The sequence below is a fragment of the Sinocyclocheilus grahami genome, unplaced genomic scaffold, assembly GCF_001515645.1.
Source record: "Sinocyclocheilus grahami isolate Dianchi unplaced genomic scaffold, SAMN03320097.WGS_v1.1 scaffold648.1, whole genome shotgun sequence".
NCBI classification, from domain to species: domain Eukaryota; kingdom Metazoa; phylum Chordata; class Actinopteri; order Cypriniformes; family Cyprinidae; genus Sinocyclocheilus; species Sinocyclocheilus grahami.
Window position 1 is genome coordinate 162,071 of NW_015505827.1, and position 26,157 is coordinate 188,227.

A 26,157-nucleotide genomic window follows, 5' to 3' on the forward strand; every position below is an offset into this window, starting at 1 on the left:
TTGTATTAATTTTATATCAGTTTTAGTTTTAGTTATTGTAGTGAATCAGGTTAAACTAAATCAAAATGATATATGTAGCTGAAATAAAACAAGTTTAAGGTTTATATATATATATATATATATATATATATATATATATATATATATATATATATATATATATATATTTTTTTTTTTTTTTTTTTAGTTAAGTTAAAGTTATTATTTTATTTTATTAACATTTTTAGTTTTAAATTTAGGTTACTATAATAACCCTGATATTACCCCTAAAATCATCTAGAAACATGAATGAGAAAAGTGTATTTGTTTTCATACAGTAAAATGGTTTTATTTTGTTATCTAATGTAATGGCATTCATACATTTTTAAGAGCATAAGGCCACTGAATTTCATGAACTTTCAGTCTTACAGTCTTACACTTTACACTCAAACATAAGTAGACGGATGCATTCAGATCTCAGACCTTGAAGAGTCTCATTTTTTCTTGTGTGTTGATGGATGGATATGCACAATAAGAGCGTGAGCAGTAGAACCCTTTACCTGTAAATTTGACGACCTCTAAAAGTAATTTCTCAGCGCATCCTGCCAATTAAACATCCTGCAAGATGATTCCCAGAACCCTGAAAACTAGACTTCATTGTCTCAAGATATTTATTATGTAATGCTTCCAAATAGGTGATTTTGCTCAGCGTGCGCCAAGTTCTGGTCTGCAATGTGGATCAACAAAAAGCTGTTAAGATTTGTATGACTTTTTCTAAATGAGATGTTTTGTTTTCTTCGGGTATAATGATTGTGAAGGGCTAATCCTATGTTAATAATGGGAGTTGTTATTTATAGTCTACTGAGAGTGAGTTTCAGTAGGACTCATTAAAATATAAAAATGACATTGGAATACTGCTGGGAGGAAATAACAAGGGCTAACGGGTTTGCCACTGCAAATTGGGTTTCACATACAGAACGTCCACTTTAAATGACATTTGATTCTTTTTTGTGTCAACCTCAAACAGCCTTTGGTGTCTGCTGCAGTGAACATCTGTCATGTTGTAATTGTGTTATGTTCATATTTTGTCTCCCATGGAAGCCAATTTCTGCCTTAGAGAAAAGAAGGTAATTGTGAGCTAAAGTTTAAAATAATAATCAGAGTCATGTGGAATATAAATTCACACGAGATATTGTGAGGATGAAGTATAAGGCTTCTAGTCTTTCCATCACTTTATTTTTTGTGTTTTATAGCTTTCTGTATTTTATGTGAGCATGCATTATCTTTTAAACCATCTGTGCTTTAGTGAAACAATAATTAAGAGATGTCAAAATTACTAATTGTGCACCCACATTTAATTATACCTATTAATAGAGATTTCATAAAATTGTGTCATTAACCCCCATTAGAAAGAAAGTGGTTATAAGTTCTTATATTACATTATGAATAATATTATACAAATATATCTACCATTGTATAAATCGGTTGACACATGTCTGAAGGATCATGTGAGTAATGATGCTGAAAATTCAGATTTGCATCCCAGGAATAAATTCTATTTTACAATATATTAAAATAGAAAACAACTATTTTCAATTATAATACTATTTCACAATTATTACTGTTTTAATTATATTTTTTATCATGTAAATGCAGCTTGGTGACCAAAAACTTTGAGTGGTAGTGTATACAGTTGCTGCTGTATCTGAGCGTATCTGCTACAACAAGCCACTTACCTACATTAACCAACAGATCACGTTCCACTCTGTATCTAACAGTCAGCGGATGGAAAAACGAATGACAGAGATGAAAGAGAGAGAGCAAGTGGAGAAGGGAAAGAGAGTGGATCATACTTGCCCTCTGTGAACAGGTCTGGAAGTTGGAGTGATATTGAAAAGCTGACCGGCTGATGCAAGACACAAATGACCAGTTAGCGGCTGAAAATATCAGGACATAGTGCAAATGCCAACTGATGGATGCCCCTCACTGATCTGAGAACTGTTAGTATTTTCCCCTCAGATGTCCATAATAAAATCTAAAAAAACCCACCCTAAAATAGAAACTACAACTAAATTAATCAATTAAATATAAAAATGAATAAACACATGCACACAAAAATAAACACATAAAACTTTAATACAAATATCTAGTTTCTTTTAATTATTTTTCATTTAACTTGTATTAGGAATGCTATGATTATAATGGTGCCAAAAGACTGTTTCTCTTAACTAAGAGTCCGTGTGATGAAGGAACTACACTGAACAAAATTATAAACGCAACACTTTTGTTTTTGTTGAGCTGAACTCAAAGATCTAAGACTTTTTCTATGTACACAAAAGGCCTATTTCTCTCAAATAAAAGATATAAAACTGCACATTTTAGAGTGGCCTTTTATTGTGGCCAGCCTAAGGCACACCTGTGCAATAATCATGCTGTCTAATCAGCATCTTGATATGCCACACCTGTGAGGTGGATGGATTATCTCGGCAAAGGAGAAGTGCTCACTAACACAGATTTAGACAGATTTGTGAACAATATTTGAGAGAAATATACCTTTTGTGTACATAGAAAAAGTCTTAGATCTTTGAGTTCAGCTCATGAAAATTGGGGGCAAAAACAAGTGTTGCGTTTATAATTTTGTTCAGTGTAATAGAGTAAATCGCCTCTGAATCCTTTAAAGTGCAGCTTCTGTTGAACTAGAATCCAAATATAAAGTCTTGGCTCTAAAAATAAAGCCAAACTCGGATCAGATCTGAGTCTTGCTTCTGTAAAAGCGGTTGTGTGCTGAAAACGAGAGCAGCAAGCGTTAACTCTAACGTGTTGTGAATGTCACACACACTGCATTAGAAAATCCAATCTATTGGTCGGTTGAATGGATTTTGACAGGCATCACTATGACATGGAGATGGTGCCTGCTGGGAAAACAGCCTGGACTTTGTGACACATGGATGCATGTCACCATGCAGAGACACAATCCAAAGCAACAGTTATTGCAGCTTGTGTTCTCATTGGCCATATTTAAACTATGAGTATGCACTTTAATTCACAAGACATATTGCCTATGTTCAGAATTATACACTCCTGTAACATACTGTGTAGTATACAGTTATAATAGTAGTATATGTGCATTTAATTAATTCATTTATTAAAAAATCGATTCATTATGTAAAATGGTATATTTAAATTATTTTCAGATTAAAAAATTGTAAAAAAAAAAAAAAAAAATTTAAAAATGCATTCTAATCCAAAAATCACAGGTGATATTGATTCTGGCACAAATGGAAAAAGAAAATCAAAACACGCTTTGAATGGGGTGCAATTTTCCAAGCAATATTCTGAAAAATCGCCATCCGCTAAAACGGCGTACTGCACAAATGTGCTATTCTGAACGTAGCCATCTTTGTGTTCTCAAGCCAGATGTCTAGAAAAAAAAAGCTTAATGGCCTGCTAATACAATTAGAAAACAGGCTATATTTATATTCATGTCTAACCATAACGCTGTCCCAGTTTTTAATCATATGCAATTCTGCATAAATAGCTTTAGGGGGCGCTGCTCAGCTTACTGCGTCTTTATAGATCCAGAAATGCCCTTGGAATTTTGAAAAGATCCACGGCTCTGTCTGTATTATGTCTTTAAGAAATCTTTGCTATCCTTTCTTCGCAGGATTTTAAGCTATTTTTACCTTTAGAGAATATGCTTGTTTTCATGCATGTCTGATGATATCGTCTCATAGACAGCCCTACCCACATGTGAACTCAACAAATGCAAATGCATAGCATGACGTACTTATGAAAGCTTTTATCTAGTGTTATGGCATTAAAAGCACATCAGTTTCAAATGGCACATAATGCATGCGTGTTTAATCAGCTGGCATATGTAAAATACTGCTCATCACTCAGTCAGAGCAAAAGAGACAGACGGAAAGGCAAATGAAGAGGTCAGTGTTGGTTGATTTGACTGTGCTGAGGCCTTTTGTGAAGTTAGTTGTGTTGTTACTTTTCTAAAGATTAGTATATAACAAAATATGAACATATAGCTGCATTACACGGAAAAATGAATCATGTCAAGTGCTGTTGAGGGTTTATGTTTGGATTATTGGTTTGCCTGTCATGGCTCATTGAATAGCAGCGTTGGGTTAACTTATTTGACACTGGGTCAAAGGTCATCGGTTACTGAGGATGAAGTTTGTTAACCTCTGTCTGCAAGGAAAACATCAAAAGACTTCATGATGACAGCAGAGGAAGCTGTATTTACAGAGTGAAGTTCACATCTTAGAGTCAAAACAACATCAAAATTAACAATGTCTAATACAAATTCTTGGTATAATTAATTATCAATGTACAGTACATTACTACAAATAAATGCATACATTTTATTTGGGAGAAATGTTATGTTTCAGTTTTTTTTTAATGGTATTTCCAAACATGAAATGTATGGAACTGTTCATTTTATTCAGCCTTTAATGTGTAAACTCAAAGCAGAATGTATTTATAAAATAAAACATAAATGTGTTTTGTAGGACGATAAATGGTTGGGATTTCACTAGCTAAGCTAAAAGCCAGCAGACATTTCTCGAAATGAATTTCTTCCTCAATTTAGCCGTTAAATCGGCCTCAAGGGCTTTAAATGTGATTTAAAATCCTGGCAATTTATAAAAAGTGCATGTCAGCATAATGATAGGTCGGAGACACCACGTCTAGAATGAGCAATCACGTTTGAGGAACATCACCTTGGTATTTAACTGCTTAAATGTGTTTGAATTGAACACAAGAAGGCTTTGGATGTCTTGCATAACACAATATCAAAGATGCATGGAGCCTTTGGACTAGGCCTGTCTCCAGCCTGGTTTTGATTTGATTATGTTCTGTAATTATATTAAAATGATTTGATAGTAATATGGCTTCATAAATATGTCACGAGGACAGTTTAATTCGATAAGCTCATACTGAATTACGTCTGTCTGCATGTGCAGCACCTATCATTCACATCCAGCACTGCTGCAGTGATCATGTGACTCTGTGGTCCTGATGGTAGATGATCCCTGGGAATTTGTGTGAAAGATGAGAATGCAAACTCCCCGTGGATGCATTCGGGTGGGGTGAGGGGCTATTGCCATCCTGATGACATCATCACAGAGACCCGCTTCTTCAGCTCCCTCTATATTCCTCTACCCTGCTGTCTATTTTCTATTATGTGCAGTGTTTACTGGGCCGATGGCTGACTGCTATAAAATAAGCTCTTTACTCATTCAGCAGCCATGGCCATGCAGTCTCGGCTGAGGGAAGATAATGGCTTGGTGCAGTGAGCTGAGCTAGTCAGCATGGCTTGTTAACTATTTCTCATTGCATACCTGTAATGGATTCCTTGATCGCTTTTTCACGCTTGATAAATGCTTATGATTTTTTGTCAAATATGCTCATCAATCAACTTTGCCTGCCATCTTTGCACCCACAACATGGATGGATAGATGGATAGATGGATAGATAGATAGATAGATAGATAGATGGACGGACGGACGGACGGACGGACGGACGGACGGACGGACGGACGGACGGACGGACGGACGGACGGACGGACGGACGGACGGACGGACGGACGGACGGACAGACAGACAGACAGACAGACCGACAGACAGACAGAAAGACGGACGGACGGACGGACGGACGGACGGACGGACGGACGGACGGACGGACGGACGGACGGACGGACGGACGGACGGACGGACGGACGGACGGACGGACGGACGGACGGACGGACGGACGGACGGACGGACGGACGGACGGACGGACGGACGGACGGACGGACGGACGGATAGATGGATAGAGAGATAGATGGACGGACGGACGGACGGACGGACGGACAGACAGACAGACAGACAGACAGACAGACAGACAGACAGATAGATAGATAGATAGATGATGGACGAACGGACGGACGGACGGATGGACAGACAGACAGGTGAATGAATGGACAGACAGACATATAGATAGATAGAGAGAGAGAGAGAGAGAGAGAGAGATGGATGTAATCTTGGCTGTTCTCTTGGAAATATATTCTCACCTCATTGGCTTGCTAATGGTCTCTTGGGCTCTGCAGGCAGTGCTACATTTCACTCTCCTCTTATCGACTCATCAAAGCAGAAACTCAATAAGTTTCCTCCACACACCACTCTGTGAGAGTAAGCTGCTTCCTTAAGGCTTTGCAACCGAATCTAGCCAGGGGAGAGGACGGCACACAGAAGTGGGTCACGTTCAAACAACAGGGAGCTGAAGCAATCACAAAAATGCAATTAGAGGGCCCACAATGAGATTGATTTGATCATTTAACGGCCAACTAATGTGCAGCACGAATCCAAAACGGACAGGCAAATTACTCAGGCGATTGGCGTGATGAACACTTAGGGGAAATTTGACAAATGTGTCACGTTTGGGCCTTTGCCATGTATTGGAAGAATCATGTAGTCTCAGTAACCGAATAAACACATCCAGAGTGGTGTTGTTTATGCCGGTCTTTTTTTGTGATCTGACTGTAGTATGGAGGGCAGAGCCTGGAGGAATCACAGCATGAAATCTGCAGCCTGCAACAGCAGATGAAGTGTAAAATGAGGTGATAAAACTCTCCACACTGCCTGCGGTTCAGGCCTTATGGCCCCTTCTATTTCTGCAGGCACGAATCAGAAATTACGATAGGTACAGCCATAACCTTTAAGTGACAGGTGGATCTAAATCATCCTTCATGAGCAGAGAATGGGATACAGTGAGACACTGTTGCACAGTACACAGTCATAAAGTCTTAAAGGCGCAGTGTATCGTTTCTGTGATAGTAACAACATCAACCTGAATTCCAGATAGATAGATAGATAGATAGATAGACAATATCTGATGTGTCTGATCTTTTGTCTGTTTGTATAGCCTCTGGTATCTCCTCATCACCCACCACTCCAACACAACTGACCAAGCAGACTTCGGCGTTTCTTCTGGAAGTCAGTCGGAATGACACGGTGCACCGTTCCTCCTCCTCCCCCCTCGACACGGGACAGCACCACAGCCTGCCTGCCGCAAAACCACCGCCTTGTCCCTGCTCGGCACCTATATCTACCTCACGTGCGGTGAGTGATCTGCTGCGGGACATTGATACATCAGAGTCATTTTTGGCATCATTCATTGCAAGTGATGATCCAGTAGATGTTTTAATTACTAAATACAAGCAAAAACATTAAAGACAAAGCATAGTGCTTTCTGACAGAAATTCTTACGGCCTAAGAATAGTGTTTCTGTACAAGAATTTAAACAAAAAAATCCAATACGGATCACGTAAAGCTCCTGATCCTTGAAAATATGTTTTGGGTACTTAAAGAATGCATGCAGATTTGGAAATTTAAATTAAAATAGAAATCTTATATAAAAATAAAATCTGAAGAGCTTGTAATGGCTTTAGACATTGCATTTCTTATAAAAAACAAATTGTCGAAAACTTTGACAAAATTTTTTTAAATAATTTACTTATTTATATTGAAATGCTTGAAATACTATATACATATATATATATATATATATATATATACAAATAATGATAATGATTTTTGACAATAGTGTCATTTAATATATATAATTTTGATGATAAATATAATGTTTAATGGCACAATTTTTATAATAAATACAATGTCATATATATATATATATATATATATATATATATAATATGTATCTATCTATATAATATATATATATATATATATATATATATATTAATAATTTATATACAGTAATTATAATTTGCATAAATGTATAAATTGTTAAATGATTAATTATTAAAAAGTTTTAAATTATATTTACACACACATATAATTTATTTATCTGAAGAGTCACATGTTTAGGAGTCGTTAATGTCTTTACACATTTATTATTAAAAAAATACTGTCAAAAACATTTACATTATATATACTTATTTATATTGAAATATATATTTAATTATTCAATATATATTCAACATTTCTAAATCTTCAAGACACCTTCAGGCACACAATACTGTCACAACTCGTCAGTTCCTGTCAGTGGATCTAATCTGATTCTTACGACTCAACCCACTGACCGTTCATCACGTTCACATGCCAAAATCAATACAGCAGTCACCATCTGCAATGCTGTTGTCCTTGCCTCCTGCCCGGTAATCTAAGCAGAGGTCCAAGGCTGCACTCAGCAGATGTGTTATCAACTTCATGTGCATTTCCTTATCTGTTCAGTACAGTATCTGTTCATAAAGTTTTAATGCAAATATAATTGATTAATAAGGTCCTATAATCAGCCAAATTTAAATACTCACTGTGCCATAGTGTTTCAGCAGCATAGATAAAAATACAAAATAGCACAAGTTTTGTGAATTTGTCCCTAAAATTCTGCTACTCAATGCAGTGCAATAATGCCTCTTTATCTTTAACAACCCCTGAAAATCCTCTCTCAGCGATTCTCATTTTATGTACCATTGATCCACTGACGTGCTGAATGTGGGTCTCATATGGGTCAATGCGGATGGACAGAATCACTGCTGCTCAGACACCTTCACTGTTCACTGCTGTCTTTTAAATAAACTTAATGCCTCTCACTCTCAGTCAAGGTCTGACACTTTGAGTTACTACTTTTTTTCCCACTTTCCCATTACTTGTAATTCCCCAGATTTGTGAACTAACATTTTTCTCATGGCCGCCCCTTATGTGTTTGTTTACTTCTGTTGTATATTCATGGGTTTTTCTCACAAGCGCTCAAGTTTGTTCAGACAGCCACACCCACTGATTCATCAGGCAGGAATTTGGGCACAGTTCATTTTAATTACCCTCCATGCCAAATGTTTCTCTGGGAAAGGCCAAAAACAGTTGTGTGAAATATCTTTGGAGCCGGATGACTTCTATAGGTTTTCGCAATTTTTTACAGCTATATATGTATGTTAAATTGATTCTGTCCTATCTAGGTCTAAGGAGGGCCATTAAGGGGAGAGAGATGGAAAAAAAACACAGGAGGTCAAGAAAGAGTGTCACGGATGGGCACGACACAAACAGCAGCGCCGCACTAATAGCTTTATTTGCACAGTCTTTCTGTACATTGCAGATAAAGCTCATTTAAATTTGGACGCATAGATGTGCAAATGTATTTTAGACATGAAAGAGTAAGAACTTGATCATGGAAAACCACTAAGCACAATCAAGGAGAGAAAAAAACTGCCATCTAATGTCACTGATAAGACATAATATTAAAGGGGTCATATGATGCTTTTTTAAAGATCATTATTCTGTGTATTTGGTAGAACAGAATATGTTGACATGCTTTAATGTTCAAAAAACACATTATTTTTCAAATACTGTACATTATTATATTACATATAGTAGGTCCTCTATGCCCCGCCTCTCTCAAACGCTTCGTTTTCTACAAAGTCCCTCCTTCCGACAAGCGCATTCTGCTCTGATTGGCCAGCTGACCCTGTGCATTGTGATTGGCCGAACACCGCAAGCACACGTCGGAAATGTAACGCCCCTTTCCATAATCGCGAGCTTCATCTTTCAAAATAAATGCAAAGACAGAACCAGAAAGGGGAACAGAGTCGCTTGACATACTTGATGTACAAACACATCACACATTTTGTCTATGTAAATAAGTCATATGAATAAGACTGAAGGTGTCCTTAGAAGGGGGATTCCCTAATATGATTTTAAAAAATTTGGTAGTGAGGAAAAGGAGGGAAACTCTACATATGTATTTTGACGTTAAATGATGTTGAGCCCTTGAATCTTTTGTTGTCTATTGTGTAATGTGAAGTACTTACAAATTCCCTGCAGGTTTAAACAACTAGCATTTCATTTATGAGTGAATCACTGTTGTTGAACGAATCTTTTATTTCAGTGAATCATTCTTCTGTGCACTGACTCGCTCATATTAGCTGTTCACTGATTACAAGTGTGCGACTGACTGATTATATCACGAACAAATAGCTTTTTAGAACCGGTTGTGACGGGGCATTTCATTGGTTGGACGTATTGAACGAATATGCCGCCTTTACTGAACAAATCAATGTTTTTAGAACTTGTGTGTAAACTGAATCATGTTCTGCAACAAACTGAATTAACTGAGACATCTGATTTGAACTGAATTAATTAGAACTTTTCGGCATGGTGTGTTGTCCTAGATAATGCAACTATATTTGAGGCCACAGCTGTTATGTCGTCTGTAGCTTTAAATACTCAGATTCAGGTGGATTTTGATTGGCTGCCAGTGTTTTAGGGTGTGTTCACACTTATAGTTCGGTTTGTTTGGTTCATTTGGTCCGGACCAAAAAGGAAAATGATACATTTGGTCCTGGTCCTTGACAGCGAACCTAAAGGCATAGTGATACGTTCACAACCGGATTGGTTGGTTCAATGACGTATATATCGTGACAGAACTCACCGAATGCCCCAAACAAAAGGTGCGTTAGACTTAAAGCGGCGCTGCAGGTGTATGATATCAAAGCATCCATGATTGGTCTGCTCAGCGCCACTTTAAGTCGAACACACCTAATGCCGTCTGCTAGACTAAATGCGCTCATTCTTGCGTGTACATATAATTTTATATTCACCACATGCAAACTCACAAGGAGCTCATAAAAGGCACTTTACCTCATCGTTGCTCCACGTTTGCCCTCTGCTCATTTTGTTTCGGTTACACGGCGTCGTCAAATCATGTCGCATAGCGTCGCATCTTGTCATTACTTCCTGTTTTTGGTTCGTTTAGAAGTATTTGGTCCGTGTTGCGTTCATATATCATTCGAACCGCACCAGAGTTCGTTTGGAAGCGGACCGAGACCCATCTTTTTAGCGGTCTCGGTCCGCTTGTTTGATACGCACCAGGGTTCGGATGGCAGCGTTCACACATGCTCAAATGAACCGCACTAACAGAGCAATCGCACCAGGGTTCGTTTTAATCGAACCAAACATGCAAAGTGTGAACGCACCCTTAATTGTTTATCAGAAAATAATTGCTCTGAAAGTGATTCCAACTACAACACCTCTCTGTGTAGTTATTGTTATAGTTTTGATGTGGACGTATTCTCATGGAATTAGAACGATTATAAATACGTTATAAAATAAAGCCAATAATTAATGAGGCAGTGATTTTTTATTACACATATCACAAGAACCGCTTACTTGTCTTCACCTTCTGGTGAAATGACATTAAAGGTGCAGTCACACTTACCGCTGTGCAGCAAATTTTCGCTGGCGAAATCTGGTCATTTCAGTATGCGATCAGGAATGTTGCATGCAGACAAAGGATTTCCCCATGCAGATTTCGCAACTGGTTCAAGTGGGGTCACGTGAATTAACATGTGACTAGGCACATTTATTGCTTGCCAAAATTTCGATGATGAAATCCAGTCATTCCAATAGGAACCCACATGATGTGGGTTTTTGTGTGAGGACTAAAAAAAATCTTGTGTTCAAGTTGGTCACGTGAATTCGCTGTGCTGACAAAGATGCTGGAAAGTGACTTGTGAATTGTGCTTTATAAATTACTACGCTATGGATCCTTTTCACAAGACTGTGATGACGTGTTTCAACGGTCATCAGCATCGTAAATCCTCGAAAGTTTTTTTATATTTAGATTTTTTAAAAACATTTATGAACATTTATAACATCAAATTACAAAAAAAAAAAATAACGCTGAGGGTGTTTCTAATGCAGCGTCTATGGGAGGTACGGTAAATTTGACATCGTTCTTTTGCTATTTGAGCAAATAGGAATGCAAAAAATATATCTGGTAGGTTTACTCAATCACTGCTCTCTAAATTTACCCAGCTATGACGACTTCCGCTGCTGAGAAACCCGGAAATGTGAAAAAGTTCTATTGACAATAGACAATGGACCTTTTTGCACGCGAAATGTTGCTGTAATTTCGCTAATGTGAACGCACCTTTAACCTGCAGAAAGAGTCACTGAATCAGTGAACAGTTTTGTGAACCGACTCAAAGATTCGATTCACCGGGATGAATCAAAATCCCCACCCACCGCCAGCCAGTTTGGACTGGCTGACTCCGCTCGCTTTTATATTCACACATTGTCTGTTGCTCATAACAATAAATGAGTAAGCGGAATATTTGATTTAAAACACTCCCTGTCAGACAGTTGGCGGCTCGCGACTGCAGCAAACTGGAACAGTCCATTTGCAAAAAGCCGGAGGGGGAGGGTCTCTCATGACTGACTTCACATTGGATGCAGGGGTACACAACCGGTGCACGCCTGCAAACAGTCCCGATGGACCCCAAATCATGAGCACTTAGTCCGTTTGGTTTTTTCTGCTCCGAACCAGTTCGGTTTGCGCTGCCGCCGCTTAGTCTAACTGTTTCTTTATTAAACTCTGACAGTCAACTTCCGATCTCACCGGTCTCCTCACCGTCTGTCCGCCAGTGTGTGTGTGTGTGTGTGTGTGTGGCGAGGATAAGGGGAGGGCAGCCTGAGATCGCCTCGTCTCTGCTTGACACTGTCACTCTGTCCCCAGGTCCACGGTTTATCTGAAGACATGCTGGAGAAACTCGATCTCGAGGATGAAGGTAAGCCTCTTCGGGAAATATGTAACGATCTGCCTTCGCTTTCTGCACCGGCTGCCTCAGCAGCTTCGCTGTCTTGACATTGGGATGTTCTTTGCTGATTTATTTAGTCCTCACACTTCCAGGGATAGTCTATTTTAATCTCATTCATAATCTAATCACGCGATGCGGATTTTCCTCGGTCATTTTGGGGCACAGTGGGCATGGCGTTTTTATACAAGGTGTCGATTTCACATCGAGCTGCTCGGTAGGAATCACTGGAGATCCCAGTAATGTATCGGGATCCCCATTCGTCATTTCTAAGCTGTTGGGTGTACATGCGTCAGATGATGCTATTGGCTGGAGAGCGTCACCCACGTCAAGGAGTCCCTCAGGGCTGAGGGTAAAGCCCAATTATGTTTATTCCTTTTGCAGTTGTAGATATTGATCACTTAAACGATGAGAATGTTTAAAGTGGGGAACTCAGTCAGTGTTCAATTATGCACAACCTTTTAATCTGATGCAGGATATGATATGAAATTAACCATTTTTTTTGCTCACCATCTCAATATTACCAGCCACTCATTTTTTTTTACCAAGCATTTTGTTTAATTCTAAACTACTAACAAACTATACGCTGTAAAAAAAATTCTGTAGTATTTACAAAATCATTTTGGCAGCTGTGGTTGCCAGAATAATTTTGTAAAAAATACAGGAAAACTGTAAACACATTTACGGCCCAAAACTGTACATTTTACAGTATAAAACTGTAATTTACAAACAAGAAAATTTGAATGTAAACCAGTAAATTCAACAATTCACACTGCTATTAAAATCTGTTTTGTACCTTTAACATACTGACAACCACCATAATAATGCAGGTGGTACAAGAGAAAGCCACATGAAGAATCAAAGCTCATCACAAGTAGCTTCGCCACAAGCAGAAGTATATACTAATATATAGAAGGTGCACAGAGTCATGGTAACACACATGATACTTAAATAATGCATTAAACTTTCATTAAACAACAGAAGATGTAACATAAAGCCCAAATATACATAACTAATAACAAAAACTATTAAAAAAAACATGATTATTTAAACAAAATACTTTCAAATGTGGAGTGTCATGCAGGGAATTCTGGGAATATCAGTTTACAGGTTTTGACTGTAAATTATACATTGATTTGTTATTTTTACTTCTAAAAACTGTAAAATTAACAGCATTTTACTGTAAAATTACATGAAGTATCTGGTTAGATATTTTACAGTTTTTCCCTGTATATAGTACAGGAACTTACTGTTAACCTATTAACATTTTTTTCCCGTAGTGTTTTTCCAAAATTTTACAGTTAAAATTACACTTATTTATTACAGTGTATATATTCGGTAATTCTATATTTAAAAAAATATTTTATATTTTTAATAATATTTTTATATCATTTAAAAAAAGTATTTGCATTTTTTTTTAATTATGTGCAAAATATCCATTTTGAATATATTTTTTAAATATACACTAATTTTTTAAATTTCTAAACAACTAACAAACTATATATATATATATATACATATACAGTAGTCAACATTTGAAGTGGATCAAAAAAGTTCATCAAAGTTGTCCTAAGACAAGAACGCATTTAGGTTTTAGGACAACTGATGAAAGGTTTTCATCCACTTCAAATGTAGACTACTGTGTATGCATATACATACAGGGCTCCAGACTGCGACCATTTTTTCTGCCTGTGCGACTAAATTTTGTGTGCGGTCGCACTGGCGCGACCACCGCGTTGGTCAACTCATAAGCGCTACAATTTCTGTTGCATATGAGAAACATGCAAGCACGGTCACCGTTAGGTTTTCATTTTTGAAAAACTTGTTATCTTTGCTGTTTACCTCACATTAGCCTACGCTATGGAGGTTCTCTTTTATTTATGTATTTGATTCCTCAGTGTTTGCTAAACGTTCTGTAATTTATTAGTCGGTATATAATACAGCATGTGGTGTGCATGCCTCATCTTATTCGCTTTTGTTAATAAACGTTTTGTAAGCTAGTGTGTCATTGTATCTTACTGATTTATTGTTGTTGTGTTTTTTAATTAAGAATAACAATGAATCCATCTTTTGTTTTAGTCTTAAAAAAATGAAAGGTGTGTAGATGTATGTAAGCAAAACAGTGACAACAAGATTGTGAATTCGAAAGTGAAAGCATCCGAAGCTTAACAGCAAAAGAGAAACTCCCATTCACAAAATTCAAATCACAAATAATACTACCGATGATAAAGAACGGGTTGAATGTTAACCACTTTCGCTTCCATATAACTACAAACTATGATAAAAGTTAATCAGCATGCATTGAATAATCCCATGTTGAAGTGCAAAAAAGAAAAATAATAATAATAATTTTGCGACCATCTGAGAAAGTTAGTTGCAAAAGAGCGACCAGTGGGAAGAATGAGTCTGGAGCCCTGATATATATATATATATTCTGTAGTTAATATAAGGATAGAAATAAAATGTGTTGTATTATATTTAAATACAATACAAATTGTTGTTTTTTATATACATTGCCTTCTTATACATATACATACATATACATTTAAAATATTTTTTTAAAGAAATCTCTTAAGCTCACCAAGGTTGCATTTATTTAAAAAAAAAATAAAAATAATAATATATATATATATAAGTAGAACAGTAAAATGATGGCAATTTTGGCAAAACTTAATTTTCAGCATCATAACTCTCTCATCATAAAAGTCTTCAGTGGCACATGATACTTCATAAATCATTCTAATGATTTGGTGCTCAAGAAATATTTCGATGTTGAAAACAGTTGTGCTGCTTAATATTTTTGTGGAAACCATGATTTAAAAAAAAATATTTAATGAATTAAAAGTTTAAAAGAACAGCATTCATTTAAAATAGATATCTGCTGTAAGAATATAAAAGTTCATGTGAAAGTATATTTATATTCCTTTTGGTTTCATTTAAAGCATTAATGCAGAATATGGTTTATTAATGTGATACCTGATTCTAATTTTGTAAAAGTAGCTTATGGCTGTAGTTTTAATAAGCAATCAATTCCATAATTATAATTAGACTTAACAAGGAATGCTGTGTGACAGAGTAAGACCCAGCCCTGAAACAGTTTTCAGAGCGGACATTTTCCTCTGAAGTGCTTTCGCCTCCGGCAAGGTTTTCCCAGCAATATGAGGTGAGCATACCACACTAATCTGGCAGTGCAAGTCTTGCCATTATTTATAAAGGCTTTTGCGGCTGTTCTTTCAACTGTTGTACCTTTTAGGGGAAACAGAGAGCAGGTCGTGCAGGCTGCAAATCTGCACTCTCATGCTGAGGTTGAGGGGTTTCCCCAAGGCACTGGTGACGGTGAAGTCCTCAAAACCCTCTCTCACACTTTCACCTCTCACAGATATCCATCTCTGAACTGTAAAACCCCAGGCTGGTGTTTTTGGTTAGGCTGACAGTGGCTGGTTGGAAGAGACCAAAAATGAATTTTTAACTTTTGATCTCCGTAAAATGATAAACGTTTAGTGTTTTTAGATGAGTTTGTGTTGACATGCTCTATTCTGTACTGACACACTGACTTGAAGGAATAATTCACAGACCAAAAAGGCCATATATTAAGTTATTATTCACTGAAAATTAGGGAATGATACAGGCTAATGTAATAATGAATAATATCTTAGAATTTGCAACCAATCTGATGTCATGTGAAGAGCAGAGCAGTGTGCTTTCTGAAGTATTAATAGCATGTGCTAGTTTTTGAAGCGCCATCATTAAATGATGTCTGAAGGCATTGGTTTGAAGTATGCGGTTGTGAAGCGTTCCAGCGCGGCCTGCCTTGTCGATCTAATAGCATGTGAAAACCAGAATGTTTTCAACAAACAAAAGATTCATTCTGCAGTAATTCAGTTCTTTGAATAGCCACGGTGGACATCGGCCAAAGTGTCATGCCCCTGGTTGTGGTAGATCCAAACATCCAGACTTTCTGAGTGGCTTTCTTTTGTCATTTGTTTGGGCTTATATTGTAAATTATGATTAGCACAAATCCCACACTAGAATGTGTGTATTGTTGCTCTCGTAATGAAGTGTGGAAAAAAGAATGACCGAACAACCTAACCCACGTTTGCTATTGGTCAGGCATATAAAGTTACAACAGTAGGGTTTCGGAAGTAAAAATCCCATCCATTTTGTCTATTAGGGAATTGATTTTCAATGTACTTGAAAGGTTTGTACATATAAACCTTTAAAAACATACCTACTTTATGAGCTACAAGGTTGTTAATCAATGGTATATGCTTCTGTTGACGCCATCAGCCCACATTATTTCAACATATTTTTTTAAAGGGTTCATATGATGCGATTTAAATTTTTCCTTTCTCTTTGAAGTGTTACAAGCTCTTGGTGCATAAAGAAGATCTGTAAAGTTGCAAAGACTAAAGTCTCAAATCCAAAGCGATATTCTTTATAAAAGTTCAGAGTCATCCACGCCTACCTAAAACGGCTCGTTCTAACACGCCCCCACATGTCTACGTCACTATGTGGGAAGATTTGCATAACGCCGCCCAAATGCTCACGCAAAGGAAAAAGGCGTAACTTTTATTCTCGCTGTAGTATTGTTGCTGCCACCATGTCGAGACGCTTTGTGTTTCGTTGTGAATGCTAAACTACTTTGTTTGGCCTTCCAAAAGAGGATGATATCCGCTTCATCATGCCTGGAGCTGATCCGTGCTGGTCACTGAGGGAATACATCAACTTTGTGCTGTGGATCGCCGGATCGACTTTCACCATGGATGAAGCGGAGTCCAGCCCGGGGTCGTCACATGTGGTTGCCCCAAGTCCGCCGGCCGCGCCGTTCTCAAGCACGCCGGCCGCCGCTCACTCTAGCCCACCGTGTGTTTCGTTGTGAAAGCGAAACTACTTTGTTTGGCCTTCCAAATGAGGACACGACTAGAAATCAGTGGTTAAGTTGTATTTACAGCACTGTTCCAGAACAGTTCAAACCAAATATTAAACGGTAGCTTATAACAAACTTATTAATTTCTTCAATTTATTTATGGAAAAACAGCAATACAGCCTCATACGATTATTCACCTTTAAAAAGGCAACTTTAAATTAGCACAGATGAAAAGAAAGGAGGAACGAGTGAAGGAGACGCGCGGAATGAAAATGCACATTCGGCACTAGAGGGCGCTGACGCTTCCATTACCCCGGTAACCCTGAAAACAAAATAGCTGTGCTACTTTCTGAACTGTGTGAATGTTTCAAACAGTCATTTAGATATTTATATTCACTTTAGTCTTCACCATAGCACTAAAGAATTAATACTTAAAGACTTAAGCTATTTATTTTCAAACTTCTAACCTAAAATCTAACCTAAAACATGCTTATCCACACTATTATATCATAGTCGCACATTCCACAAGCTGTTGTTTTGGAAGATTGGCTTTAATAAGCTGTTTTTAGACTAACGAGAAAGATTTGAGTTCTGAAACTTACAGGATGTTTTATAGTACAATGACCTCTTATATGTCAAAAGATCAAGGGAATTTTGTTTTCTCATAGGGCTGGGCGATATAAAAAGAACCAAAGATGATATAGCTAACCAAAGACGATATAGCTAGGCGATATAGCTACACAATGTATCTTCGATATAATGTTTCATATCGTTCGGTATCGATAATTATTAGACTAACGAGAAAGATTTGAGTTCTGAAACTTACAGGATGTGTTTTGTAGTACAATGAGCTCTTATATGTCAAAAGATCAAGGGAATTTTGATTTCTCAGTTCATGACCCCTTTAAAGGGTTAGTTCACCCAAAATTTTAAATTAGCTTGTGTTTTACTCACCCTCGAGGCATCCTAGGTGTATATGACTTTCTTCTTTCAGACGAATCCAGTCGGAGTTATATTAAAAAATATAATTGCGTTGCATGATAAGTGACGAACGCGGAGAGAGAACAAAACAAAAAGCCGGTCATAAACTAGAAGTACAAACCGAGGAATTGTACAGAGAAATGTCGGAGGATTTCGATATAAACCAAGAGGAGACTAGTTTTCCTTTGCTAAAGTAAGAAAACTTTGCTTCCTTTGCTCCTATAAACAAACTCGCGAGACTAGCATATCTCAGAGGCGCGCGCGCAGCGCATATGTGTTGCGTCATCCGCCAGAACGGCTTCCACGTATGACAGATACCAGAAGTGAGAGAAAAGTGTTTATTACGTTTAAAATATGGATATTTTTCTTACAAAAACGCATGGATTCACTACGGGAGGCCTTTATTCACCCCCCCAGAGCGGTGTGAGGCACGTTTATTATGAATGCGTGCGCTTTCTTTGACGACTTGTGGACTGTTCAACTGCAACACCCACTGACTGCAATGAAAATGCTTGGAATAGCCAGGACAATTTTTTATATAACTCCGACTGGATTCGTCTGAAAGAAGAAAGTCATATACACCTAGGATGCCTCGAGGGTGAGTAAAACACAAGCCAATTTAGATTTTTGGGTGAACTAACCCTTTAAGCACTCGGAGTCACGTAGTATACATAGTCCCACCCCCAAACTCATGTCATTGGTTGAGCCTGTTGCTAGGTCTGGATGTTTAAAGACTTTTGTGTTATTTTATAGCGTCATAGTGTTTTCACTCTTTGCAGAGTTGTTTTGCATACACTTTACATTGTAAAGTTATTAAAAGTATGCTAACTTCTCACAAAGTACATATGGTTTCAGCTGCAAGCTTTTCAGCGTTTATTTTTTTTAAACCCCTCAGTAAAGTTTCCTCGAGCAACATCAGCTGGACTGTCCTATTTTAATCGTTTCCATGAGCTAATACTAGACCTACTGCAGGACTATTCTTTGACAATAGCCAGTAGTGTTGAACAGCGCTGAGCTGAAGCAAAGGTGAGAAATACTTTGAACACCAGGCTTTTATTAACCTCATCGCACTGAATGCTTTTTGTGGCCTAGCATAGTAAAAGAAATGTTAAGGTCAATCGCTTACTGAAAATCCACCGTAGTTGGACAGGGTTGTGAGTCAGATGTTACGTTTCTCAAACTAGTGGTTCAAAACAGATTAGAAACTGTCAATCAAGTGTGTATGAACACAAAGCAGTGGATGTTGCTGTCAGTAAGAGCTGCTTTCTCCACTAGGTCTTTTGATCAGTGTTTGTTGAAACGGTCAGATAGGTGTCTAGACTGGGGGGAGATGCACCGGAGTCCTCCTAGACTGCACCTACAGCCTTGCGACAAAAGATTTCAGTGGTGTTTTCAGTCTAGACAGCTTCTGAAGAAGCAGTTCAGTGTCTAAGAATACTACTGTAAGAATTACCATGGCAACTGGGGACATTAGGAGGATGCTGCTGAAAGGAACAACAAGAGAGACATCAGAGTCCACAGTTCAGTGAGTTAATGTCACCCATTTGTGTCATGCCGCCAGATCTACTGCAGTGGGTTTTTATTTATTAATTTTTTCATGTTTGCTAGGGATTTTGCTGATAGTATTTTAATAATTTACTTTGGTTTTAGTACACAATGTAAAAGCCCTGATAAATAATAATAATAATACTTTATTACTTTACATTTTCTATTATTATTATTATTATTATTATTAATGTATGTAATCTTATATTTTCTTCATTTCTATCAATATACATTTTTATATTTATTTATAATATTTCTATTATATTTATGTTTCACTTAATATTTTCCTTTCATTATGTTAGTTGATTAAATATAAGTATCATATTATAAGATAGTATACATAAAATAATGATATTATTATTATTATTGTTATTAACATATAGTACGTTATCTTTTTAACATGACTCATGCTATCATATAATCATATTAATAATAATAACTATAATAAATTATATTATTTTTAATACTTAATATAAGTACAATAATGTAAATATAATGTGCTTAATATAAAAATAGTCTTAATATTTAGACTATAAATGTATTAAGTATCATATTATAAAGGTAACATACACGTTAATAAGAATAATCAATTATCATTCTGTAATAATATTTCATGTACATGTTAAAATCTGACTAAATGTATTATCATATTAATATGAATATTAAGAATAAGAATACTTCACTGTTATTACATTATTATTATTATATTCAATGTACTTTTTTATAATATTACACTTAATATTTTCTTCACGCGGTATAAATCTTTACACATTTTACACATTAAATTATATAGCTGCTATTATATTCGAGGAAAGGCGTCCCTCATAAGTGGATCATCTTAGTGGGGCCCTTGACATCAAAAAGTATGAAAACTCTGTGATGAGACAACTGTCAGTTGAACTTGATAGTAACATATTTTATGCAATTTTCTTTTTTTTTAATGTATAAGGGAATTAATGTATTTTATCACAGCAGTTATTTTCAGCCTTCTTTTTTTCTTTGTACGCTGAATAAGGAATATTGTTATTTGAAGCTTGTTCAGCTTAATGTTTATTAATTCATTTAAATAATAAAACACACTTTCATTATGAATGCATCAGTTCCTCAGCCTTCTAGCAGTGTGCTGTCTGTGCTTAACAACTTATTGACTTGTACTTATGTCTCACTTTGCTTTCATATTGACTGTGTTTTCGTTTATTGCTGTCTTTACAGCTGTTGAACAATCTGAGAGCGACATTTACATGCGGTTTATGAAGTCACATAAGTGCTATGACATCGTCCCTACCAGCTCCAAGCTCGTGGTCTTTGACACATCGCTGCAGGTAAGAGCTCTGGGGATGTGTGGATGTCACTTATAACAAATCTATGTCTATGACTTACAAAACCAAGGTTTTTTTTTTTTGTAAAAAAAAAAATGTTTGTGTGTGTGGGGGGGTGCTATTGCTATTATTATCGCTCATCATACTTAAAGGGGTCATATGAAGCGATTTTAATTTTTCCTTTCTCTTTGGAGTGTTACAAGCTCTTGGTGCATAAAGAAGATCTGTAAAGTTGCAAAGACTAAAGTCTCAAATCCAAAGAGATATTGCTGCAGCTTTTAGAAAAGAGGCAGTTTCATATTTCTAATCTAGCTTCACTCGTCCCATTTGTCTCTCACTGTCTCTTTCTATCTTCATCTGTTTCTTTTCCCGGTGGTTTGTTATACCACATATTGATGTTTTCATCCGCTGTTCTCCCAGCGTGTTACACACATCACATACCGTGTGATCAGCACGTATGTTTCCAGTCTAATCCGGTATTGCACGTGCTGTCATAAACCGCTCCATCAGCATCAGTGCGGTCTGCTTGTAAAGTTCAATAGAGGCTCAGGAACCCACGAGGTCACTGCTCCACTGTCGATACGCGTAAATATTTGATAAATCCTAGATGAATGGTTTTCTCGCTGCCGGCGGGATTGTTTTGGACAGAAGATCCACGCCTGTGTTCCTGATCACTGACTCACAGCAGTGATATACTAGCCGTCAGCCCCACCGCCCAGTTCACAACAGCTTCCATACAGCAGAAAGGCCAGCCTTGGGGAACGTCTCATTATGTTCCTTGCTATGACTCGATTAATGTTTAATAATCTCAGATTGGGCTGGAACATCACCCAAGAAAAGAGACTTTCATGATTTATTTAAGAGCGCCCACGAGACGCCATGATTAATGCTTTGTTTGGCTCCATGGCAGTATTGACAGTGAAGGATCGGCCCGCCCAAAATCCTCCTTGGTGGAATTTATTCCAAGACGAGGAAGGCATGATTTATTTAAGAGCGCCCACGAGACGCCATGATTAATGCTTTGTTTGGCTCCATGGCAGTATTGACAGTGTTTGAAGGATCGGCCCGCCCAAAATCCTCCTTGGTGGAATTTATTCCAAGACGAGGAAGGCTTTGTGCTTAACTTTAGCTGGTACTAACAATTACAACATTTTAAGAATTCCACAAGATTATGCATGGTTTCCATTAATTGGATTTGGATTTATGCCTGTTGTAATCAATGACATGCCAGCCAAAGTGCAGAACAGAGTTTTTTTAAAGGCTTGGAAAGAAATTCTACAGGTTCATACAGGCCTGGTCGCCCACCTCAGGTTATGTGCTTGCTTTGAGTGAGTTATCATAGAAGTACTTTGCGAGGAGATATTTATGCTTAAAGATAAGGGAAGAATTCCTGCGCTTTTGCATGTCATGACTAGTATATATATATTTTTTTCTTTTTCTTTTTTTTCTTTCTAAAATTGCTTCAAGATTTATTTGCTTTCCATAGAGGTAATTAGTTAAGCGATATATATATGTGAGTGTGTGTGTGTGTGTGTGTGTGTGTGTGTTTCTTTTTTTAATACTAGCCTTTAATTATAATAGCCTTTAATTGTTAAAATAAAAAATTATAAATAATCCAAAATGAAAATAAATTAATTTGTGGTGACAACAGATTATTATATTATTGTTGTTGTTTTTTGTTTAATAATAATAATAATAAATAGTATTAGTATTAACAGTGGTACTGCTAGTGGTAGTATTAATAGAGATAATTTTATTATTATTATGTAAGTAATAATAATTAGTAATGCTGTTAAATGCATTGTAGATTATCTCCCTCTTAGTATTAAATGCATTATGGGCATGCTAATATAATTATTAATAATAATTAGTAGTAGTAGTATTAATATTACTACTGATATTATTGCTATTATAAGTATTACTATTTGTAATATTGTTAAATACATTGCTGATATTGTTTTCATTATTTACTATATGCATTATTTTAGTAATAATTAGTAGTAGTATTAAAATAATTAGTATTATTGTTAATATTATTACTAGTATTGTTAAATGCATTGTAGTCATTTTAATAATAATATTAATAATAAAAAATGTAACACTTATTTAAACGCACACATTCCATATTATGTTGAGAAGGCATAATACAATATGTTTATTGGTCACTTGGACATTTAAAATAACTTGTATTGTTTATACAGAAAACAATATCCATTGATGTGAATTTCTCATGAATTCCTTTGGTAAAGGTATTTTGCTTGTGGCAGAATGTTTAGACAAGTATGGACATGGGTTTTGTTGAAAACCAGTGTATATCTGTGGATGGTCTTCAAAGATGTAATTATACTCCATCTTTGTGTGCATTCTGTATGTTTGGACACACCTTTGGTTGTAAATTTCATTTAATCTTAGATGCTTGGAGTAAACAGCGTCATCTTCCTGTCACTGATGGTGCGACAAAAATGGTGTGAAATGTGACATGACATAAATAATTTTTTTCCCTTTTCTTTTTAGGTAAAAAAGGCCTTTTTTGCCTTAGTGGCCAATGGGGTCCGAGCCGCCCCTCTGTGGGAGACCAAGAAACAGAGTTTTGTGGGTGAGTATGTTCTGATAATGAATACAAAATCCGGCACTGTTTGATATGAGTGACAAGGACCCATTTTTAAAGTACAAGCACCTCATCGTTGACAGTAGAAGTTGTTATAAGTATTGAAATTCTTCGTACACTATGGTTACTGTCGTCTTATCAGTTTCCAAGAGCGTTTTCCTTATCTGTGGCTTCTTAAACCAAGGCTAAAAGTAATTGGAGCTGCGCTTTGGCAGACTCTCTAAGGGAGTGTGTAACATATACGTCCAGATCTCTGTGTCCTAGAAGAGATTCAGACTGGAGATGATCCTTCCTGTCACCCTCTACAGCACTCCGCAATCCTCTGATACAGAGTATTATCTGTTACCATGACAAAACCCGCTCAAAATAGAAGTGTGTGCTGACCAGAGTCGCAGCATTTGCCTCAGGCTCCACTACAAGTGGAGTAATGATTTCTGTAAGCTAAGCAAAATTAGCTGTCTGGGGGAAACATTCAGAACTTTCCAAAAAGAATGTGGTGGAAATTGCACAACCGGTCAGTGTGAAATTAAAGGGATAGTTCACCCAAAAATGAAAATTCTGTCATTAATTACTCAGCCTCATGCCGTTCCAAACCTGTAAGACCTTTATTCATCTTCGGAACACCGAAGATATTTTTGATGAATTCTGAGAGCTCTCTGACCCTCCCATAGACAGCAAGGATCCTAACACGATCAAGGTCCAGAAACGTAGTAAGGAGATCGTTAAAATAATCCATGTGACATCAGTGGTTCAGCCATAATTTTATGAAACTACGGGAATACTTTTTGTGTGCAAAGAAAACAAATATAATGAATTTATTCAACAATTCGTCGTCTCCGCGTCACCCTGGCACCATTTTGGAGAGTATCACATACGTAAACAATGTATGTATGCAAATACGTTGTTTATGCTTTGATCTGAACCTAAACAACGTATTCTTTGCGCACAAAAAGTATTCTCATAGCTTCGTAAAAATTACAGTTGATCCACTGATGATGTCACATGGATTATTTTAACAATGTGCTTAAATGCATTATTGAGAAGGTCAGAGAATTTCATCAAATATCTTAATTCATCAAATATCTTAATTTGTGTTTTCGAAGATGAACAAAGGTCTTACAGGTTTGGAACGACATGAGGGTAAGTAATGACAGATTTTTCATTTTTGGGTAAACTATCCCTTTAAAGACAGATATATATATACAGTGGGGAAAAAAAGTATTTAGTCAGCCACCAATTGTGCAAGTTCTCCCACTTAAAAAGATGAGAGAGGCCTGTAATTTTCATCATAGGTATACCTCAACTATGAGAGACAAAATGAGAAAAAAAATATTGAGATGCACCTGAATATATATATATATGGAATCAGAAGGGTGTTTTTCAGCATCCTCCAGTCTTCAGTGTCACATGATCCTTCAGAAATCATTATGATATGCTGATTTGCTGCTCTAGAAACATTTATTACTATTATCAATGTTGAAAACAGATGTGCTGCAGACTGATACATTTTGTTCAGAATTCTTTGATTAAACAAAAGTTGAAAAGAGTAGCATTTATTTAAAATGACATTTTTATTCATTTAAGTATTTAAGTATTCATTGTCACTTTTTATTAATGTAATGCATTCTTGCTTAATAAAAGTTAAAAAAAAAGTACTGACGTCAAACTTTTGAATGGTAGTGTTTATATTTTATATATATTTATAAAGAAAGCAAATAGAGTGAATTTTGATATACTATTGTCTTTTAAATGAATTATTCACCCAGAAATTTTAATTCTGCCATTTACACAGCCTCATGTAATTTCAAACCCATATGACTTAATTTCTTTTGAGAAATGCAAAAGGAGATATTTTGACATGTTTATGCTGCTTTTTTATATTTTACATTACATTTGCATTTACTCATTTAGCAGACACTTTTATCCAAAGCGACTTACAAATGAGGACAATGGAAACAATCAAAATCCACAAAAGAGCAATGATATGCAAGTGCTATAACAAGTCTCAGTTAGCGTAATGGTACACGTAGCAAGTTTTTTTTATTTTTTATTATATAATAAAAAAAACTTGATAGAATAGAAAAAGAATAGAGCAAGCTAGTGTTACAGGCCTTTTTTGCTTTTGTTAATTGTATAATAAATGAAAAGAAAACAAATAGATAGAATACAAAAAGATTAGAAAAGCTAGTGTTAGTTGTTGTTTTTTAAAGAAAACAAGCAGTAAATGAATAGAGTGCAAGTCTAAAAGGGACAATTTTTT

General features: G+C 36.4%; 1 protein-coding gene across 7 annotated transcripts in view; it reads left to right on the top strand.

Moving 5' to 3' along the window:
* Positions 1-26,157, top strand: part of LOC107558543 (5'-AMP-activated protein kinase subunit gamma-2-like) — a 59,595-nt gene that overhangs the window by 15,258 nt on the left and 18,180 nt on the right. For 5 of the 7 annotated variants that reach the window (XM_016242197.1, XM_016242200.1, XM_016242198.1 and 2 more), the window contains exons 2-5: positions 6,892-7,088; positions 12,499-12,550; positions 21,183-21,292; positions 23,804-23,885. In XM_016242197.1, coding sequence (XP_016097683.1) covers positions 6,892-7,088; positions 12,499-12,550; positions 21,183-21,292; positions 23,804-23,885 — 441 coding nt within the window. Of the gene's footprint in view, positions 1-6,891; positions 7,089-10,168; positions 10,219-11,981; positions 12,221-12,498; positions 12,551-21,182; positions 21,293-23,803; positions 23,886-26,157 lie in introns of those variants that run through there. The other 2 variants (XM_016242202.1, XM_016242203.1) reach the window with 2 other exon arrangements.